This window comes from Chrysochloris asiatica, unplaced genomic scaffold, assembly GCF_000296735.1.
Source record: "Chrysochloris asiatica unplaced genomic scaffold, ChrAsi1.0 scaffold00002, whole genome shotgun sequence".
Lineage (NCBI taxonomy): Eukaryota > Metazoa > Chordata > Mammalia > Afrosoricida > Chrysochloridae > Chrysochloris > Chrysochloris asiatica.
In genome coordinates this window covers 3,284,979-3,301,606 of record NW_006408520.1, presented here as the reverse complement: position 1 = coordinate 3,301,606, position 16,628 = coordinate 3,284,979, and the positions used below count along the sequence as shown (strand labels likewise).

Below are 16,628 nucleotides of genomic sequence, written 5' to 3'. Positions count from 1 at the left end.
CACTTAACAACAACAACAACAACAACTGTACGATAAGCACTGGACTTCTAAATGCAAGGTCAGTAGTTCACACCCACCAGACACTCTGCAAAAACCCTATACAGAGTTGTTATGAGTCAGAGCTGAATTGAGGGCATTTAACAACAACAGTATTTTAGCAAACAGAAATTTTAAGCTCTTAACAACAATAATCTATTTTAACATTATGATGTATTCTACCTGTGCATTTATATGAGAAATTTTTCAATGCCCTTAAAAAAGCAAATGTTTCACTTCAAAATTTGAATTTAAAAAGTATAAACATGTATCACATGCATACACATATATACATGACATGTAAATTGCATGATAGTAAAGTATCTATGATATATAAAAAGAGAGAGGCAAAGGTACAACTCCATCTGTTTTTGTAATTACTTGATATTATCACTTATTTTTTAAAAATTTATTGTGGCCATTCCTTTGGCAATATGTAATGGACTCTTTTAAATTCCATTTAAACATGCACATTTTTAGACTAAAGTGTTTAAATCATTTTAGTCAATTCTAGATTTTTTTCCAAATAAACAGGCATGAAACTAGCTCTTGGCTTCAAACAGCTGTGATAATAACTTCAGTATTACAATTTCTTCACTTATTGACACTGTACAATCTTCTAATGCCTTCAGGAAATATAAATTTATTCACAAGTATTACAAATGCATGACAGAATGTACATGTGCTACAGATGACAAGTTCATTTTCCCATTTGTTCAATAACTGCTAGAATGTTGTTTCTTAGTATCACTGTCACTCACAACACTCTGATCGATATTCTATTAGCAAGTTTTATTATTATTCATTTGTAAGATTCACTCAGGGAAAACTAAAGTAAGAATACTTCTGAACACATTTCTGGTCATTGCTGCTTTTCTATGAGACGATAAAGCAAAATCACTATTGGTTCATTTTTCTGTTCCCTCTAATGGAAAATGTTGTGGACAATATTAATATATACAAAGAACATACAAAGCTTGTGTAAGTCCATAACTTATAGATAAACCAAAGGGAAGTAGATGGTAAGGCAATTCTGTATTCAAATAAAATCATAACAAGCATATTGCAATTATTGTAAAGGGATATGTTATTGCTGTTTCCACAAAGATTCTTTAAAATAGAACATTGCATCAAAGGTCTTGTGTCCTGCAGGCAAACCTAATGGTTTGTGTATTCAGAATTCTCTTTAATTTCAGTTCATGGAATTCATTTGGTCATTGTGTTGCTGCTAGTTGCCATCAAATCAATTCCAACTCATGGTGACGTTGTGTGTCACAGTAGAACTGAGCTCCATAGGGTTTTCAAGGCTGTAACCTTTCAGAAACACATCTCCAAGCCTGTCTTCTGAGGGGCCCCTAACTGAGGGGTTAGTAGTTGAATGCTTAATCATTTTCACATCCCTGGGACTCCACATGTTCATGGTTTTTTTTCTGCATTCGACCATAGTCAGCTTATATATGTATAGCACTTTTAAGTTCAAAGCCCGTTCTTTTGAGGTAAATCATTTAAATCTCATTTTTATTCCTCAGATTGGACCTAAATTATGTTGGTTGGGAAATCCATTTATTAAAAAATACAGCGTTATAATGAATTTAGATGTGTATATATTTTTTAATAATACATTTTGAATGTAGCTAATTTTAATTTTATACAAATATAAATATAATTGCATTTTTAACTACTTTGCCCTGATTAACTTATGTTGTTGTTATTGTTATGTGCCATGGAGTCGGTTCCGACTCATGGCGACCCTGTACAGGGTTTCCAAGGCTGTAAATCTTTACGGGAGCAGAAAGCCTCTTCTTTCTCCCACGGAGCAGCTGGTAGTTTCGAACTGCTGACCTTGCGGTTCGCAGCCCAATTTGTAACCACTACACTACCAGAGCTAGTTGCTAAAAAGACAAGAAATTAATTTTCTTACTTCTCTTTTTTCAGTAAACATTTTGCTTTAGGATTCTTGGTGTGGCATTATAGGATAAATACAGAAAAGCAAGGTCAGTTTGAATTACAAAGTCAGTGGTTCAAACTTACCAGTCTCTCCTTAGAAACACCATGCAGGGTAGCTATGAGACAGAATCAACTTAATGGCCCTTAACAACAACAACAACAACAACAATAACAACAACAAATTTGCTGGGAATAAGATATAGCTCTTGACTACATTAAACTAGTTTGCTTACAGTTTAGATGGGTGCAGACATTAATCACCAGTGTTAAATCAGAAAGAATTATAGCTTTAGTAATACGATTGTTGACAATAATAGGGTAATCTTTCACTCCATCATAAATCTGTTTTATTCTGGTGAGAAAAATAGACCATTGTGTAAAATAGTTAAAACTAATTAAGCATGCCAGTTGACCCCAGCCTAACACAGGAAACAATTTAGCACATTGTGTTAAATAACTTTCAGATTAGATTTAAATGATGCCACATTTTAAAAGAAGAAAAACTGAATATTACTGTACTGTCAAGCTGATCTACGGTTGATATATCTACTGGTATCTTCTCTAATGGACTCTTGGTGTGGCATTGTTGGGTTAAAACACTGGGCCACAAGGTTGGTTTGAGCCACAAGATTGGTGGTTCAAACTCACCAGCCACTCTTTGGAAACCCTATACAGGGTGGCTATGAGTAGGAACTGACTCGCCAACACCTAACAACACAATATTCTTTAGGGCCTGTACCAATTAAAATCCAAGATGTACAAAATAATCACCATTTTATTCTGAAAACCTTCTTTTAAACCCCTGATTACATAGTTAAATTTTATCAATTGTTGTTGTTAAGTGCTGTCAAGTTGCTTCTGACTCATAGCAACCCTGTATAGGGTTTCTGAGGAGCAGATGGTGGATCTGAACTGTTGACCTTGTGGTTTGTAGTCCAATGCTGATACTACAGTGCCACACAAGGTGTCTCTGTATCAACTGAATTTGTTGTTAAGTGTCATAGAGTAGGTTCTGATTCACAATGACCCTGAAGGGTTTCCAAGGAGAGGCTGGTGAGTTTGAAATGCCTACCTTGTGGTTCAAACTGACCTTACAGTCCACTGCTTTATCCCACAGTGCCATCTCAGGAGTGAGTATAAAATAATATGCCAATGAGTTGTGCTTAGGGATTTTTGAAATACAAATTCCCTTCATCTCTAGAAATAACTTTTCATATATGAGTATTTGTGGATCATTTTTGTCAAGTGTCTTCTCATATCTTTTGCTGACTTTTGATTTGGTAAGAAATATTTTTCACTTAATTTGTTATATATATATTACCTAAAAATTATTCAGTGGAAGTTCTGCCCTTTTTGAAATATATCTTCCTACTTGATTCCTCAAGGAGCTCTGGTTGCATAGTGGTTACGAATCAGGCTGCAAACCGCAGGTCAGCAGTTCGAAACTACCAGCTGTTCTGTGGGAGAAAGATGAGGCGTTCTGCTCTCAGAAAGATTTACAGCCTCAGAAACCCTGTACCGGGTCACTATGAGTCAGAACCAATTCCACAGCATACAGCCACCACCACCACTTGATTCCTCAAGCTGAGGGAACTGAAGAAAAAAACTCAAGGTTCAACTTGCTGTATTGAAGGATTCTACGGGTAAAATATTGAATGATGCAGAAAGCATCAAAAGAAGATGTAGGCAATATAAAAAGTCACCCTACCAAAAAGAAATGGTTGACTATTTGCTTAACTATTTCAATAGGGAACATATGGTCAAAGCCAAAGATCCTGAAGGAGGAAGCCCATGGTGCACTGAAGGAATTGACAAAGAACAAGGCACCAGGAACTGATGGAATACAAGTTGAAATTTTTCAACAAACTAAAGCAGCACTGGATGCACTCACTCATCTATGCCAAAAAATTTGGAAGACATGTACCTGGTCAACTGACAGGAAGAGATCCATATTTGCACCCATTCCAAAGAGAGGTGATCCAACGGAATGCAGATATCATTGATACCTTATAAGAGTAAAGTTTTAGAAAAGATAATACTAAAACTGCTGAAACCATTCATTGAGAGAGAACTTCCAGAGGTTCAAGTTGGATTTGGAAGAGGACATGGAATGAGGGATATCACTGCTGACATCAGATGGATCTTGGCTAAAAGCAGAGAATACCAGAAAGATGTTTACCTGTACTTTATTGACTATACAAAAGCTTTTTAATGTGTGAATCATGACAAGATATGGACAACATTGTAAAGAATGAGTATTCTGGAACACGTAATTGTGCTCATGAGGAACCTGTACATAGACAAAAAGACAGTTTTTTGAACAGAACCAGGAACACAGAATGGTTTAAAATCATCAGAAGTGTGTGCCTGGGTTCTATTCTTTCACCATAGTTTTCAAATTGTATAATGAGAAAATAATCTGAGAAACTGGATTATATAAAGAAAAACATGGCATCAGGATTGGAAGATTTATTAACAACCTGCGATATGCAGACAATATTACCTTGCTTGCTGAAAGTGAAGAGGACTTAAAATACTTACTAATGAAGATCGAAGACCACAGCCTTTGGTATGGGTGGTATCTCAAAATAAAGAAAACAAACATCCTAACCACTGGAGCAGTTGAAAATGTCAATATAAATGGAGAAAGACTGAAGTTGTCAAATATTTCATTTTGTTCAGATCAATTATCAACACTCATGGAAGCAGCAATCAAAATTCAAATAACTCGTTGCATTAGGCTAATCTGTTGCACCAGACCTCTTTAAAGTATTGAAGAGCAAAGATAACAGTTTGAGGAATAAGGTCAGCTGATCCAAGCCATAGTATTTTCTATAAATTTATATTCATGTGAAATACGGACGGTGAATAAGGAAGATTATAGAAGAATTGATGCACTTGAGTTACGGTGTTGGAGGAGATTTTTGAAAGTACCACTGACTGCCAAAATAACAAACAAATCTGTGTTGAAAGAAGTACAGTCAAAATGTTCCTTGGAAGCCAGGATTGCCAGACTTAATCTCTTATACTTTGGACATATTGTCAGGAGGAACCAATTACTCATGAAGGATATCATATTTGGTAAAGTGGAGGGTCAGAGATAAAGAGGAAGACCCCCAATGAGATGTATTTGCACAGTGGCAGCAGCAAAGGGCTCAGGCATAGCAACGATTGTGAGGTTGGCACAGGACTAGGCAGTGTTTCATCTGTTGTGCATAGGGTTGCTATGAGTTGGTACCAACTCAATGGTACCTAACAACATCAACAAATCGATTCCTTAGGACTCCTGGTGTGGAACTATAGGATCAGCACTGGACTGTGGACCACAAGGCTGGCAGTTCAAACCCACCAGCTGCTCCTTGGAAATCCAATACAGGTTCGCTATGAGTTGGAACTGACTAGACAACACTTAACAACAATTTATTCCTTACTGCTTAATGCATTTTCAAGGTCTTTCTTAATTTTAATATATTTGACATACGTGTATCTATCTTTTCCTTTCTAACCACACATATGTAACCAGAATTTATGTCTAGAAGCCATTATTTACTCCCCAACACTCTCTTCTTAAATATCCTTTTTTTTCTTTTCATGGAAAGATATACTTCAACTGAACTTCATTTTGGTGAACAGAGAAAAAAAAGGTCAAATTCAAAGGATTTCCATATAGATAACTGACTATATCAGAACAAATTATTCAGTAGTTCATAAATATGTCTATTGATCTGAGATGCTTACTTTATTATAATGAATTTCTACATATTCCTGGGACTTTTTCTGGGCTCTCTTTTCAATAGTATTAGTTTACAAATCAAACTCTGTATAATTATAAGTTTCCTAATTAATTATCTTTATTACCTCATTTTCTTCCCATTACTTTGATGCATTCAATCCTATTTTAACTTTATCTTGATATTGTACTTTAGTCCTTTGTCATCAGCAGAGACAATTAGGTTGCCACTTAGAAATATTGGCAGAAATGACAAGATTAGTGTATACTCTTCTTTGCTCTGCTCTTTAATTTTAGGGAAAAACTATACCAACTGTTTGTACTTTACTAATTTTAATTAATCTTGAATTTTTAATAGAAAAAACCAATGTTCACACAAGTTCTTAAAAGCAACAAGTAGGTGTTTGTGAGTTTTCATTATGCTTTTGTAAACATACTAAATATTTCCAAGTATCTAATCAACTTGAAAAAATACATCATTATTTGTGTTAGTGTTATAAAGACAAAGAGATTACAAATCAGTGGTTCACTCATTTTCTAAAATTACACCAAATATGCATAGCAGATGCAGAGTTCAAACTCAGGTGAGAATGAATAAGATTTAGCACTACATGAAACTGCCTTTTTGTAAAACAGATTGTTGTTGTTGTTAAGTGCTGTAGAGTCGATTCTGACCCATAGTGACCCTGTATAAGGTTTCCATGGAGCAGCTGGTAAGCTTGAACCATCCCGACCTTGCAGTTCAAATGACTTTGCACTCTGGTGCATTAGCCCACAGTGCCACACCAGGACTGATACATATGCTAAATCTTGGCATATGTTTCAAATTTTCTCAATGCTTAGTGTATAGCAACATTGCTAATATTCTGTTGGAGTTCCTTATTTAAATTATAACTTTCAATCACACTCATTAGAAAGTAATCAATATAAATAGATCATTAAAAACTTCTAATATAAAAATATATAGAATATGTATATTGTTGTACTGATGTTATATACCACTGAGTTGTTTCCAACTCATGGTGACCTTATATAGGGGTTTCCAAGGCTGTAAATATTTACGGAAGCAGAAAGGCTTATGTTTCTCTTGGAGAAGTGGATGGTGGATTCGAACTACTCAAGTTGTGGTTAACAACCCAGTGAGTAACCCACTATGCCACCATGGTTCCTTAGAATATGTATATTGTTGTGGTTGCTGTTTAGTGTCATCAAGTCAGTTCTGATTCATAGCTGTTTCTGAGGAACAGCTGATGAATTTGAACCATCAATTAAATCAACCTTGTATTCCAATTGTGTTGCAGTTCAAACCAACCTTGTATTCTAGCGCTTATCCTACAGCACCACACCAGGACTCCAGAATACGTACATAAGGTATGTATATTAAGAGGAAGAGCACAGTGGCTCTGTAAGATAAGCAGTGGGCTTTGAATCACAAGGTCAGTAGTTTAGCTAGTCAGTCTGTTGGATAAAGATGAGTCTTTCCACTCCAGCAAAGACTGGCAGCCTCAGAATTCATTTACAGATCACTATGAGTTTGAACTGACTCAAGAGCATTTAACAATAATAATAACAACAAATATATAAAGAGAGAGAAAGAGAACACATAGGGATTTAGCAAAGCTGCAAGGTATAAAGTCAACAACAAAAAAAGACAAGAAAAGCCAAATGTATACCGATCAAAATTTATTGTTGGTTACCAAAGCTGATCAGTAGTTATCAAAGAGGGAAGAGGAAAAGAAGGGCTGATCGTGACAGGAAAATCACATGGATTAATGGTAGTGTTGCAGAGATGATCACTGTAATTTCTTTCAATAAATTGTATACATTAGCTGTAACAATGGGCTCAGACATCAAAACCATTTTGAGGAAGGTACAAGACCAAGCAGTGTTGCATTTTGTGGTATATGGGGTTGCTATGCGTTAGAACTGACTCAACAGTCCCTTACAACTTCACATACTATGGGAATAAACTGACAACAGTAACTTGAAAGATGAGATAGGAAATTTAGGGGGCAGGGAGTTGATTTTAACAAGGGAGGAACAACTCAGTAAAGGATGGTGACATTGCACTGAAGACTGGAATAAATGTTACTTAAATTTCCACATGTGGAAACTGTGGGATTGGTATAGTTTTGCTGTACAGCTTCTCAAAAACAGAATTTAAAAAATGTAACCCTATGTTATAATGAGGAGTTCTGGTGTGGCACTGTAGGATAAGCACTCAATCAAAAGGTCAGTTTAAACTGCAAGGTCGGCAGTTCAAATTCACCAGCTTCTGCCAGGAAACCCGATACAGGGTGGCTATGGGTCAGTAAACTAACTTAATGACCCTTAACAACAACAATGACAATGTTATAACAAAGAAGTCTTGGTAGCACAGTGGTATAAGCTTTGGGCTAAGCAACTCCACAGGAGAAAGATGAGGTAGGCTCTTTCTGTAAAGATTTAGTTTGGAAACCTTATGGGGCAGTTCTACTATCTTATAAGGTTGCTATGAGCCAGATAGACTTGTAATGTGCCACATTACAAAAAAGGTGGGAAATCGCTTACATTATTATACTGATACATATTATCAAATTAGTAAGTATGGAAAAAATGTTTTAAACATTTTAGTAGTGCCAGTGTGTCTACATTCAATATTTGTATGAATATAAAGGGGATTTCAAAAATTCATCGAAAAATGGAATAATACAAATGGAATTTTCCCATGAACTTTTTGTAATCCCCTTTTATATTCATTTTCCCATACTAGCTCATTTTTAAGTATGCTGTTTTTTTCATAAAATTATAAATATTTATGTAAATATTGGAGTATATTGTTAATAGAAAAGGTTCATATTCCATACTTGTTCTCCCCTATGGGTTCTTTTTTCTTTTTTTTTCTTTTGAACTACATTAGACTTCATCTCAAATACCCAATGGCAATTAGTTGAATTTATCAATAACAATAAAAGAGATATATATTTAGAATATTATTTTAACCAAAACCAAATTAGATTACACTTGATGAGGGTATACCTTGAGTAACAGAATGAGTTGAGAAAGTAAAAATCTTGATAAAGATAGAAATATTTAAATCTTTAGCATTATTTTTCCAAATGGATTTTTATACAGTTATTCTTTAATAGGAGTTCTGGTATGGTGCTGTGGGTTAATGTGTTAGACTACAAAGTCAGTTTGAATCACAAGGTTGCCAGTTCAAGCTCCTCAGTTGCTCCTCAGAAACACTATACAGAGTCGCTATGGAGCGGAACTGACTTGATGGCATTTAACAACAACAACATTCTATAATAGGAGTCCTGGTGTGGCACTGTGGGTAATGCACTGGCCTGCAAAGTTGATTTGAAGAGTAAAGTTGTCCATTCAAGCTCACTAGCCGTTCCTCAGAAACCCTATACAGGGCTGCTATGGGTCAGAACTGACATGTCGGCACTTAACAACAACAGCAACAATGTTTTAATAGTAATCCTGGTGAGGAATTTCTGAGGAAAGGGATTGGGGATAGAGGAGACTGTCTGTAAGAATAAATAAAGTTAACAAATTATAAGCTGAAATCTGAAAAACAAGACCCAAGGAAATCATATATGGACAAACTCCCTGAATTGACTACTTGGGCACTCAAACCAGTATGTATAGCAGCCACTCCTCTGACAAAGTGAGGTATAAAAAAGAAGTCAAATTACATTCAAGGCTCTACCTCCCCTTCCTTGGCAAAGTGGATGTGTGTTCTTATTTCTCTTTAAGAACGTCTATGCTAATAAAACGAACGTTCATTTCCCTAAGCCTCTTATCTTTCTATCTTCTTTTATGTGGGTAAATGTGCTGTTGTTAAGCGCCATCAAGGTAGTCCTGACTCACAGTGACCTTGTATAGGGTTTCCAAGGAGCAGCTGGTGGTTTGAACTGCCGACCTTGTGATTTACAGTCTAGTGCTGATCCTACAGTACCAAACCAGGAGTCCCTAATTCTTTGAAAGGACAGTAGCATCATTCCTGGAACAACACTTCAGCTGTGATACTATAAGTCAGAACTGCCTTAATGGCAATTCGTATTTTTACTATGGGTTAATGCACTGGGTTGCAAGGTTAGGTTGAACCTCAAGGTTGGTGGTTCAAGCTTACGAGCTGCTACTTGGAAACATTATACAGTGTCCCTATGAGTCGGAACCTACTCGACTGCACTTAATAACAACAACATACTTTGAAGGTAAGTTTAATTTCATCTGTGTTAAAAGCATCATAATTTATCCTTGTGCTCATAAATATTTAGTAACTTATTCTATGACTTAACCTAACACATTAACAGTTATTATGGGAACATTTATAATTATTTCTGTATTACATGAATTTTCTTATGTTCAGCGGATTCCCTAGGAGTGATTGATGGGTTAGAACCACAGACCATGTGGTTAGGAATCTAGTGTTCATCCTACAGTGCCACACCGGACCCCTAACACATTATATAGCATTCTATTTTGTTCATGAATAGGTTATGACATAGACTATAAGGAATCCTGGTGTAGCACTATAAGATAAGCACTGGACCACAAGGTTGATTAGGACTGCAAGATCAGTGGTTCAAACCTACCAATTGCTCCTCAGGAATCTTATAGAGGGTCACTATGGGCTGGAACCAGTTTGACAGCACTTAACAACAACACAAAGAAAAATAAAAATACAAAAACTTAATGTTTTCTCTATAGGAATTTCAGTCCATTCTCAAAGATATTTTATATGGAGTGGTATTCTGTCCATACCACTAAATAATAAAATACAATCATTTCTGTAAAAGTTCTGAAATAGTAGAAGAGGTTCCAATTTATCTTGAAACTTATGAGGTACTCAAACTGCAGGCAAGAAGAAGCAACAGATCTAAAAAAATTTGTTACATTTATAATTATATTCTCAGAATAACTGCTAAATGATGGTTTGGGGATAACTTGTTTTTCTAATAAAACCATGTTTAGAGGCTGCAAACAAAATTTAAACTTTTTAAAACACATTTGGTCAATTAAAGAAAAAATATGTCATGGAAAATACATGCTATAAATGAAATTTTAATTTTTGGTGAGGAAAATAATTGTTGGGAAATACTGACTCAAATGTACATTGCTGAGATAAAAATATTAAATCCCATTGATACCCTGTATTTAATCTGAGGATTTTTAGTATCAAAAAAATACCTCTAAATAAAGGTTGCCATTGGAAAACAACATGGACCCCAATTGCTTTCTGCCTTTGGGTTATTGAAGAAAGAATCAACATAAGAAATACATGGTGATGCTTACCACACATTTTGTTCATGGATAGGTTGTAAAATATAAGATATATCAGAGAAAACTGTAAATTGAGTTTTGCTGTTGTTGTTTTTTTAACTAAAATAGTACAGCTGTCTAATCGTTGTTGTTGTTGTTAAGTATTTTCAAGTTGATTCCAACTCTTACCAACTCTATATTGTGTTGCTGAGGCCTTAAGTCTTTGTAAGAGCAGAAAACCTCATCTTTCTCTTGAGGTTATGCTTATCCTACAGAAACACCAAACTCCCCAACAGTACAATAGTAAAAGAGTAAAATAAATGTATTAGAGTATATTGCAGTTAATGTGTGAAAAAATCCTATCCTGGTGTGGCACTATAGGATCAGCACTGGACTTCAAACCACAAGGTCGGCCTTTCAAACGCACCAGCGGTTCCTCAGAAACTATAAACAGGGTCGCTATGAGTTGGAACTGACTTGACTGCACTTAACAACATCCAAGGAGCATCTGGTGGGTTTGAACGGCTGACCTTGTGGTTCAAAGTCCAGTGCTTCTCCACAATGCCATATTAGAAGTCCAGTTTACTGTATGGTGGTGGTGGTGTGCCATGGAGTCGGTTCTGACTCATAGCAATCCTGCATAGGGTTTCTGAGGCTAGACATTTTTACAGGAGTAGAAAGCCTCATCTTTCTCCTGCAGAACAACTGGTAGTTTCAATCTGCTGACCTTAGGGTTGCAGCCCAACTTGTAACCACTATGTTACCAGAGCTCTCTGTTAAAATTGTGCCAAGGTTTTCTAAGTCAGAGAAGTTTGACAATGTAAATCAGTCTAAAATAATGTACTTCTTCCTGAACTCATTCTACCAATGCTGCATTTAGGTTATTTTTAATGTTGCAATGTAGCACTGGACTTTTGACATCTCCAGTTAAGAATCAACAACAGCAAAAAAGCAAAAACTAGTTGATATCAAATCAATCCTGCCCATGGCAACCCCATGTGTATCAGAACTCGGCTTGAAAGTTTTCACCAGTCCTTTCCTATGAGACATCACTATGTAGTTTCAAACCTCCAAACTTTTGTTTAGTGACCAAGCACTTACCTGTCTGTACCACCGAGGTTGTTGTTGTTTGTTGTTAAGTGCTGTCAAGTTGTTGCCGACTCATAGTGACCCATTATAGGGGCTGAGAGGAGTGGCTGGTGGGTTTGAACTATCAATCTTGCAGTTCAAAATGGCCTGCAGTATTTATTCTACAGTGCCACACTAAGACCAGTATAAAACACCCCAAAAGTCCTCTATAATGCACCTTGAGTTTAAGTTCATGATACCATTAGACTCTGTGCAAATGTATCAGCATTTGCACAGAGAAGAGACACAAGCAAAAAGAAGTGTAAAACTCTGTAGTTAAGAATTGTTTTTCTTATATTTACTGTGATAGTGAAATAGTTATAATATGTCCTATTTTAGTGTATCTTGACACTTTTAAGAAATTATCCTTCAGGGCTTATGTTTCTGGAATTTTTATACCGTTTACAAGTTAGATATATTCTATAAAATTATGTATATAACAGATAGCAAGTTTTAAATAAAGAACCGAAGAAACTTACTCTTTTCCCAGGAGGACCTGGTGGACCAGCCTCACCAGATGGACCAGGGGGACCCTATAACAAGAGAAACATAACTTTTAATTAACTGGGTGCAATTTTATGGCCCACAGCACTTTTCAAAATCTGAACTGAATTCAACCTTCTTTCTCTATTTCCCCATGTCTATCTTTCATGGCAAGTTAATTATCAAGCCCCACTTTAGATACTTAAATTTATTCTAGAAATCCATACTTAGAGATTGGAAAATTTATATGGAAAATGGCATAGCTAAAAGACAATGAAACAAATTCATTCAATGTCATAAAACTGTTTCTTTTAAAAGTACAATGCCTAAGAAACATATCAATAGAATCATGTAGTTAATAATTTGACTAACACCACATAATTTTGTAAAAACATATAACTATTACTTCAATATTTCATTGTGCAACATTTAACATCTTTATGCGAGTGCACCCAACATTTACTCACATCGATTTGACTGCATTTATGCAGTGTGGTTGGCTCTAGAGACTAAGCTATTATGTTGTTGTTGTTGTTAAAAACCATTGGTTCAGTTATGACTCATAGCAACCATGTATAGGAGGGGTTGGTAGGTTTGAACTGCGGATCTTGCGGTTAGCAATCCAATGTTTATCCTACAGTGCCACACTAGAACTCCAAAGTTGTTATAGATGAAAATTATATTTGGCTTCTACTTAAGTTGCTGGTGTTTTTCTCCCTTCCTTCCTAAATACCCACATGCAGGCAAAGCACTCTACTGTGTCATCTCCCTCTGTCCCCTAAAAACGTCATACATTATGTTGAATTCATTTCTGAAAATTATTGAAGTATTTCATAGTAATATGGGGGTAGGCTAAAACTTGACTTTCCTCCTTACATATGTTTCTAAGATAATTTTCATTTAACACTAATGGATAATTAACTGAGATTGATATAGTATGAGAAATTCATTGGTATACTATGAGTACATTTTTCATCATGAAGGATTTGCTTATAATTTTTTTTTTTTAATCTGCACAGAGTAAGAAGCACTCACTATAAAATTGACTCACAAGTGTAAGTCAAATTTTGTTGATAATCTTTTCCAAAATATGTGTTTTTGAAAGGCTAATTGCTTAAAATAATTCTTTAACATAACTGAGACTATGTAAAGAATATATAGAAATAGTGGCTATGTTTACTTACTGGTTGGCCAGGATCTCCATCTTCACCCTTGTCACCACCTACACCATCTTGACCCTGTAAAGGGCAATAGAAAATGAATCCAGATATCTGTCACTAATAATTAACATTGATGAGAAAAAAATAAGATGATCTCTGTTTTCTTAATATAAATGATCTATCAGATAGCCAAGTCACATTATGGTACTTTTCTTATTCTTTTTTAGGATGGTGGTTCCTCTCAGTCTCTCCATGCAATTTGCCGTATTGTTACAGTAACAAAAACTTATTTTATGCTTTTGATTATTTTTTGAAAAGTAGGGATATGTAATGAGAATGCAAAGCAACACTTCCACCCTAATCAGAAATGTTACATCATATAAGATGTTGCATCATATGAGAGACTGAGAAAACAACAAAGAGCTTGTAACTTTGAAATAACAATGATCCTGCTTTGTAAATAATTTGTGTTTGTACAACTCTACAAAGTTTGGAAAATGAATAAAAATGAAGAGAGTAATCTAATCTTGAGAATCTACTTATAATTAATAATTTTCTCTAATTATTGACAATGAAGGCAGTGAGAACATCTCCAAAAAATTCCCTTATTTTTCCATAATACTTACCCCAGGGCCAGGTTCCCCAGGTGGGCCAGGATCTCCAGGAAAACCTACAGGACCCTAGAATGATTGTTTTGTTTTTGGTAAAGAAAAATAAATACAACATTAATATTTAAAGTTAGGATATAGTGAAGTTTAAGAGGTAAAAATAATACCAAAACCGTAGGAGACCAACTCTCTTATCATGCCAGAAAAACTGAAAACTGAAATAAATTGAGTATGCTTATGATCATATAACAAGTATGGCATTTTAGTTTCACCAGCTTTGGACAAGTGTCCCAGCATGTCTAAAGTTTATATAAAAAGTTCCAAAGTAAGATTGGTATAAATGCCACCTTAAAGGTCACCAAGCTCTCTTACCGGGTTACCCTTCGGACCATCATCACCTGGTGGTCCCTTAGCACCAGGAGGTCCAGCAGCACCAGGAGGACCAGCTTCTCCTTTCTCCCCTCTTTCTCCTTTGGGGCCCTACACAGTATAAGAAAGTGAATAATTATCTGACAAACTTTAAATCAACCTCACACTCTTGGTATTTGGACTCTGCTGTGAGTGGTTACCCTGTGAATTTTAAGATAATGAGTAGCATTCTGGATTCTACCAACTGAATGCCAGCAGCAGCTTTCTACTTCCTGTTTTCACCACCACCCATCTGCCAGTGTGCCAAACAAAAAATGTTTCCAGGCATTGCCAAATGGTTTTTGGAAGTGAATTAAAAAATCTTGGCATAACCAATCAAGGTTAAAATGATACAACTTTAATACTTAAATGTTTATATAATGCAGTAGGATTTTGTTTGTTGGTTGGTTTATTGAATTTTTTATGATCAGTCCACTAAAAAAGAATGTATACAATAAACAATTTTAATGCTCTCACTCATATAAGTTTGTTTCAATTTGCATATGAATCAAAATATGCAGAGGGTATGTAACTTTATTAAGAAATGCCACATTTGTGATTATTCTTAATGAGTTAGAAAGGGAAAGCAAATAATTGAACTGCAAGTATGAGTTACTTGCTTAAAATGGTTTAAAATTTTTCTTGAACAAACTGCATTCTGTATTAAAATATGACTCTACTTACACCTGAGCCTGCTTCACCTGGAGGCCCTGGGTTTCCTGCTTCTCCAGGTTCACCCTATAAAGAAAAGATCAAATGAGTATTGGAACACAGAAATGACACTTTACATTTGTAAAACTGCCTTCAATTATAACCAGGACATTTTAGACTATTCCTTAATTTAGTGTATTGACTAATGGGTATTGGGAAACTTTGAGAAAGGAACCTAATGTGTTACTGAGATTGATACTTTTATTTCTTAGGTACATATACAGAATTGGACAACATGGATAGTTAACAATCAAGTGCATTAACCCAGGTTACCTTTGTTGTTATTGTTAGGTGAAATTGAATCAGTTTGGACTCACAGTGACCCTATGTACGACAGAGACACTACCTATCCTGTGCCACCTTCACAAACATTGCGGTTTGAGTCCATTGTTGCAGCTACTGTGTCAATTCATCTCCTCGATGATCTTCCTCTTTTCCTCTTACTCTATTTTACCAAGCATGAGGGACTGGTCTCTTCTGATACCTCATCCAAAGTATGTGAGATGAAGTGTTGTCATCTTCTCTTATAGGAAGTACTGTGGTTGTACTTCTCTAAGATACATTTGTTCATTCTTTTGGTAGTTCATGGCTTATTCAATATTCTTTGCAAACACCATAATTCAAAGGAATCAATTTTCACTTGGTCTTCCTTTTTCGCTGGCTCCTGGTGTGGCACTGTAGGATCAGTACTGGATTGCAAAACACAAGGTCAGAAGTTCAAACCCACCTGCTGCTCCTCGGAAAACTTATACAGGGTCGCTATAAGTTGGAACTGACTAGACAGCACTCAACAACTTAACGACAATATGGGCAACTGAAAAAACCATGACTTGGATCAGGTGAACCTTAGTCCTCAAATGTTACATCTTTGTTTTTGAACACTTTAAAGAAGTATTTTGTAGCAGATATGTCCTTAGATTTTTTTTTCCACTGCTGATTTCAGCGGGTTTTGATTGTGGGTCCAAGTAAAATGAAATTCTTGACAACATCAATCTTTTTTTATTTGTAATGATGTTGCGTATTGGTCCAACGGTGAGGATTTTTGTTTTCTTTATGCTAAACTGTAATTCATAGAAGTATTGTAGTCTTTGATCTTCATCAGTAAGTGAAGTGAAGTCTTCACTCTCAGCAAGCAAGGCTTTGTCATCTGTGTATCCCATGTTG

The 16,628-nt window shown here is 35.6% G+C and overlaps 1 protein-coding gene across 4 annotated transcripts in view; it reads right to left on the bottom strand.

The window, feature by feature from the left end:
- Window positions 1–16,628, bottom strand: part of COL11A1 (collagen, type XI, alpha 1) — a 357,092-nt gene that overhangs the window by 52,908 nt on the left and 287,556 nt on the right. For all 4 annotated transcript variants that reach the window (XM_006830900.1, XM_006830902.1, XM_006830899.1 and 1 more), the window contains 5 exons: window positions 15,438–15,491; window positions 14,718–14,825; window positions 14,364–14,417; window positions 13,762–13,815; window positions 12,574–12,627 (listed from right to left, as the gene is read on the bottom strand). In XM_006830900.1, coding sequence (XP_006830963.1) covers window positions 12,574–12,627; window positions 13,762–13,815; window positions 14,364–14,417; window positions 14,718–14,825; window positions 15,438–15,491 — 324 coding nt within the window. The remainder of the gene's footprint in view (window positions 1–12,573; window positions 12,628–13,761; window positions 13,816–14,363; window positions 14,418–14,717; window positions 14,826–15,437; window positions 15,492–16,628) is intronic.